This window comes from Cystoisospora suis (genome assembly GCF_002600585.1).
Source record: "Cystoisospora suis strain Wien I chromosome Unknown contig_632, whole genome shotgun sequence".
In the NCBI taxonomy this organism is placed as follows: Eukaryota; Apicomplexa; class Conoidasida; order Eucoccidiorida; family Sarcocystidae; genus Cystoisospora; species Cystoisospora suis.
The window spans coordinates 6,277-11,674 of record NW_027153433.1 but is presented as its reverse complement, the minus strand read 5'-3'; the positions used below and the strand labels follow the sequence as shown (position 1 = coordinate 11,674).

At 39.9% G+C, this 5,398-nt stretch overlaps 2 protein-coding genes across 2 annotated transcripts in view; one reads left to right on the top strand and one right to left on the bottom strand.

Annotated features, from left to right (window-relative positions):
* Window positions 1-173: 173 nt before the first annotated feature.
* On the bottom strand, window positions 174-2,589 carry CSUI_001566 (uncharacterized protein). Its single transcript, XM_068061771.1, has one exon. It carries the CDS (start codon window positions 2,055-2,057, stop codon window positions 1,632-1,634), a length of 426 nt encoding a protein of 141 aa, XP_067926254.1. The 5' UTR covers window positions 2,058-2,589; the 3' UTR covers window positions 174-1,631.
* Window positions 2,590-2,718: 129 nt separating this feature from the next.
* The window catches only part of CSUI_001565 (fumarate hydratase), an 8,577-nt gene continuing 5,897 nt past the window's right edge, over window positions 2,719-5,398 (top strand). The window contains exons 1-2 of the mRNA XM_068061770.1: window positions 2,719-4,122; window positions 4,967-5,189. Coding sequence (XP_067926253.1) covers window positions 3,510-4,122; window positions 4,967-5,189 — 836 coding nt within the window. The 5' untranslated portion in view covers window positions 2,719-3,509. The remainder of the gene's footprint in view (window positions 4,123-4,966; window positions 5,190-5,398) is intronic.

Sequence of the window (5,398 nt, the reverse complement as noted above, 5' to 3'; positions counted from 1 at the left end):
GAGAACTATACTAAGAGACACATGTGCAACTCTCTCCTTTTCTCTCTCTTCGAATCTAGGAGAAACGAAGAGAATGACGAACAGAAGGAAGAAAGACGATAGAAGAGAAAAAGCCAAATACCTAATGGTAAAAGAAGATATCTATCTGTCTGTCTATCTTTAATCTACCTATCTATCCATCTATCTAGGTTTCTACCTCTTTCTCTATATGTGTATGAAGACGAGGACAGAAGGAGGTTTTTCTGTTCTTCTTCTGTATATACACCCGAAGACCATTCATACCGATGGAAAAGACGCCCCTCACTCATCTCACGCACGCACCTCTATTCTTTCTTTCCTTCACTTTCTTTCTCACTCTTTCTTTCTTTCTGTCTCACTCTCCTTACCTGCTTAACTCCATAGGGAACTCGCATTTTATATGTGATGGCAAACCGGTTTGAACGAGATAAGAAAAGCACGTTCATCTTGATAAGTAGACGTGAGAGAGAAAGAGAAAGAAAGACAAATAGATAAATAGCCTATCCTCGTCATGGAATCTTCTTCTTGTCTTTCTCCTCTCGATTGCCCTTCTCTCTTCTTCTTTTCTTCTACGAGGTGTCAATAAGCAAAACACTCTATTGTCTCTTCACATGCGACTGAAAAAAGAACCCTTCTGTCTTCTTCTATAGAGGCGACTACTTCATAAATATATATATACAAGCATGTGCATACATATATACATATATACATATGTGACACGTGTAGATATATGTAGGTGTACGGCTTCTTCCTCTTCTTTTCCTTCTTTCTCCTTTTCTGAGGGGTTCTTTGATCTATATTCCTTCGGAACTTAGACCAAAAGAAGAAAAGAAAGAAGGGGAATTTGAGACAGCTTCGGCAGTAGTAGTCGTTTCTCGGTGAAAGGAGAGAAGGACGTTGAAAGAAAAGAAGAAAGATGAAGAAGAAAGAAATGAATCGATCCTCTCTCTCCCTCTTCTTCTTTCTTTCGTTAGATCTAACACCTTTGAAGTGGAGGGACTTCGCATTCTTCTTCCTTTCTCCTTTTTCAGAGATCTCCTTTTCTACATTTGCTTTTCCGGTGGATCTCTGAGAAGGAAAAGAAAAATCCCGTGTTTCCTTGCTTATCTACACGAAAGAAAGAAGTCGAGAAAGGCCTATTCTCTGTAGCGGGAGAGCACACTCGGGTGTACATACACCATCACCCGATCAGATCCGGGAGACACGTCTTTACAAATCTGTAGGCATGTTCAAGTGTATATACACTAGGAGAATGAAAGCAACACAACTCTCGACGTGATCTTTGTATGTGAAGGGGAAAGGTCAATCTTTCTGCTGCATATCGAGATGGGGAAGAATATGCTATCTATCAAGCATGTGTCTTTACCTTCCTTCTGTACAGAAGAAAAAGACACATCTCTTTTCAGATCTGAAGAAAGTAACAAGGGTGAAAGAAAAAAAGAAAGAAATACTCGGCGACTATGGAGAATTCTCTTTTTAATTTTGAGAAAGATGGAAGAAAACGAGAAGAAATGAGAAAAAATCCTTAAGTAAGATTTGAACGTCTCGATGTTCTTGCTTGTTGGGACTGCCGTTGCGGTGTATGTACACCGTGTCTAGTTAAGAGTGAATTATCAAGATTGCAGGAGATATAAAGAAGTGATATAGACCACCGTCAAATACAAGGAGATGCACTGCGATACGAAGAAGACAAAAAAGAAGAAGAGGAAAAGCCGAGAATAGTGAAGAAGGGGATTTTCTAGGTGTAAAGGAGATACATCGAATCGACTATCCTTGTAGCAAGAGACAAAGTGAAGAAGGGGGAAACGGAGGAAAAGAAGAGAAGACGACAAGAAATAATACAACAGTGCGTGAAGAGAAAGATTCTCAAAGAAAGAATGGAGTCTGTCCGAGTGATGGAAGGAGAAATAGATAAAGACAGACAGAGAGACAGAGCACAAGAGAGAGAGATACATAGATTGAAGATAGTAGGGAGATAGATTAAAGATACACAGGGGGAAGATACTCCCGTGTCTTTTCTTCTTCAAATAAAAGTTCATTCAAGGTTAACTCAATGAGAGAAAAGAGAAGAGGAAAGACGGTAGAAAAGTGAAAGATTGCCGTAGTCGTCAAACTTGAGCAGCGCACCCGTCTATTCTTTTTCAGAGTGAACGGAGAGAGAGGGAATTTCCTAGAAAGGTTTGAAACAGGATGAAAGGAAAGAGAAGAAGAATTCCGTAGTAAGAAAAGAGAAGGAAAACCTACTATGGTGAGACGCTGTGTATAGAACACTGAATGAAAAAGATAGATAAAAAATACATTAATCATTGAGTCTCCCTCATCATTTCAGGTGTACATACACCCACCTCACTCGCAATGTTTGGAAGAAAGTGAGAAGGAGAGAAAAAGAGACTGAAGAAGAAAGAAGAAAGAAAGGATAGCTTCACTCGAAAGAAAAAGCCAGAGAAAAAGGGGAAAGAGACAAGATGAAAAGAAACCTGGTCCGGAGTGAAGGAGAAAAAAGAAAAGGAAACGAAGAGATAGAAACAAAACAATGATTTTTTTTTTCTTTTCGGGTGTACGTACATCTCCATAGGAATTGAAGAGAAGAGAAAAGAAAGACCCGCAAGATTTACGATTTAAGCATGTGAAAGCTCGATCAAGAAAAGAGAGATTTTTACCAGCACCAACAGCTCTTTCCTTCTTTTCTCCAAACGTCATTTCATCGTTTTCATCTTCTTTTTCATTTCTTTCTTTCTTGATCTTTCCTTGAAGATTCGCTTGTGATCTTCTTTCATACACCTACTTCTTTGGTCTTTTTTCGAGTTCTTCTTAAGATGATGGTAGCTTTCTCTTTTCGCGTCTCCCTCTTCTCTCTTTTCTCTTTCTCTCGCCATCTCGTAAACTTTTGATTTATTTATCCCGCCTCCTTTTCTCTCTTTTTGAATCTTCTTATTGCAACAGACACGAAGACGCCTCTTCTTCGTTATCTCTACATTATTTTGGCTATCTTCTATCTCTCTCTTCGCTGTCTGTATCTAGCCGGGAGAAAGAACGACGAGTTCATCTCCTTCGTGCTTGTTTCTCTTCTCTTCTCTTTTTCTCTCCTGTCTTCTCTCCATCATAAATCTCTCCTCGTCTTCTTACTCCTTGGTCTGCAGTCAAAGACTTTCTTCTTTCTTTCTTTAAGTCTTTGCTGGAAAGACAGACAAAGAGAGAGAGAGATAATAGATAAATAGGTAGATAGATTGAAGATAGATACATCGGTAGCTCCCGGATGGATGGGTGTTCTGAGGGAAGAGAGAGGAGAAGACAAACTTACAGTAGCGAGGAGAGAAAAAGTCCAAGAGGCTTTTTAGGCGCTTTTCTCTCGAGCCTTTTTCAGGAGCTTTTGACGGCAAACAGGTCGATCTCTCCGACAGATATACACACATAGCAGAGGTTGCTTTTCTTTTTCTTTCTTTTCTCTCCTTTCTCTTTTCTTTCCTTTCTTATCTCAGATACTATCCAACATGACCGTCTTGTCTTTTCTTTCGAGATCTTTCTCTGCTTCTGCTTTTTTCATTCAAAACGGAGGGTCTGCACGTCAAGGCAGGATTTTTCTCGCAGAAAGAAGATCCAATACAGCAACAGTACACAGGTCTCGCTGCTTGTGTTCTTCTTCATCTTCTTCTTTCTTCTCTTCTCGCTCTTCTTCTTCTCCTATTTCTCCTCTAGGAAGTTCTATCAAGAGTCATTCTTCTTCTTCTTCTCCCTTCTCCACCGTTCCTGCGTCTCTTCTTGCTATGTCGTCACCTTCCTCTTCTTCCTCGACTTCTTTTTCTCTAAGAAGAGAAGATTCTTCTTCTTTTTCTTCATCTTCTCGCCCTTTCTCTGATCGAGGGTGTATGTGTCCCCGAGCTTCCGTTTTATCAGGCTCTTCATCTTCACCTTGTCTTTCTTGTTCTATCGAAGATTCTTCTTCTTTTTCTTCTTGCACGTCAAAGAGAAGTCATGAAAGAAAAGAAGCAAGAAGTTTCTCTTCTTCTGTTCCACCTGGCACCCCGGAGTTTGTCTATAAGAAGGTCTTTGACTCGCCAACGACAATCGACGTTCCTTACAAGAGAATCGATGATCTCAGCAATAGTAAGACGAGAAGGAATCGATCTCTTCTTGACGTCGTTATTCTTATCATTGTCATCGATGCTGCAACATCGATTCAGTAGACAACATCTATCGAGCTAGGGAGAGTGGCGAAGTATTCTTTTCTGGGGAGGAATAATTCATGCCTCCTTCTCTTTCTTTCTGTAGACATACAAAATATGTTCGGTAGAATAGATTTCTGTAGAGATGAGATTTGCAAAGGATATAGAAGATATTCTAAACGGAAAACATTCGATTTTCTTTCGACTATAGAAAAGCATGTCGATCGTCGTCAACCCTTTTATAGCGGGGGGATGGAGTTGTTCAGGTGTATGTACATACACCTCATGCGGTGGCCAGATGTAATATATTTTCTCTCTCTTGGTAGGATTTCTCTTTTCCTTGTCCTTTTTTATGATACTCCCCCACCTTTTTTCGACTGTGCTCATCTTCACCTCTTAGCTCTCACATAAGAAATCTTTATATGTTTCTCTGCCTAGATCTCATTTCTATTGATCTGTTTCCCTGTATCCAAACTCGCCACCCTTTTTACATAGAGAAATCGAGTGTATATACACTGTTGTCGCGGTGTATATACACTCGGCTTCTCTACCTCTGTCTTCATTGACCCATGCATCCGTTTCGTGCTTATCATCGCTTATTTAAATTATCTCTATACATTCTAACGTAAGATAGCTTCGCATTCTCTCTGTGGAGTCGTCTTTCTTCTCTCTCTCGCTTATCTTCGTCTTATCTCCCTTGTTTATCTTTTTTATCTGTCTCTTTCTTTCTTTCTTGTCTTTTTCTTTTTTTTTCTTTCTTTCTTTGTTTCTTTCTTTGTCTTCAGTGATTAAGATGATCGATGTGCCTGACTGGGATAAGCCTCTCTTGTATGTCTCTGGCGATTTGATATCTTCTCTCACGAAGAGAGCCTTCGAAGACATTTCTTTCTACTTACGAAGTTCCCACCTAGCTTCCCTTCGCCGAATTTTCGACGATCCTGAGGCATCAGAAAATGATCGCTTTGTCGCTCTTACTCTCCTTAAGAATGCAAATATAGCGGCTGGAAGGTAACTACCCCCTCCCTCCTCCTTTCTCTTCTTCTTTTTCTGTTTCTTCACTTTCTCTCCTCTTTTCTTCTTCTTCTTCTTCTTTATGATCGTCTTTGTTTCTCTCAAATATGGAAGAAAGAAGGAGAGAGAGATACGACGTACATATCAGCACGTAGGAAAACTATTCACATTTAGACAGATAGATAGAGAGAAAGAGAGATAGATTA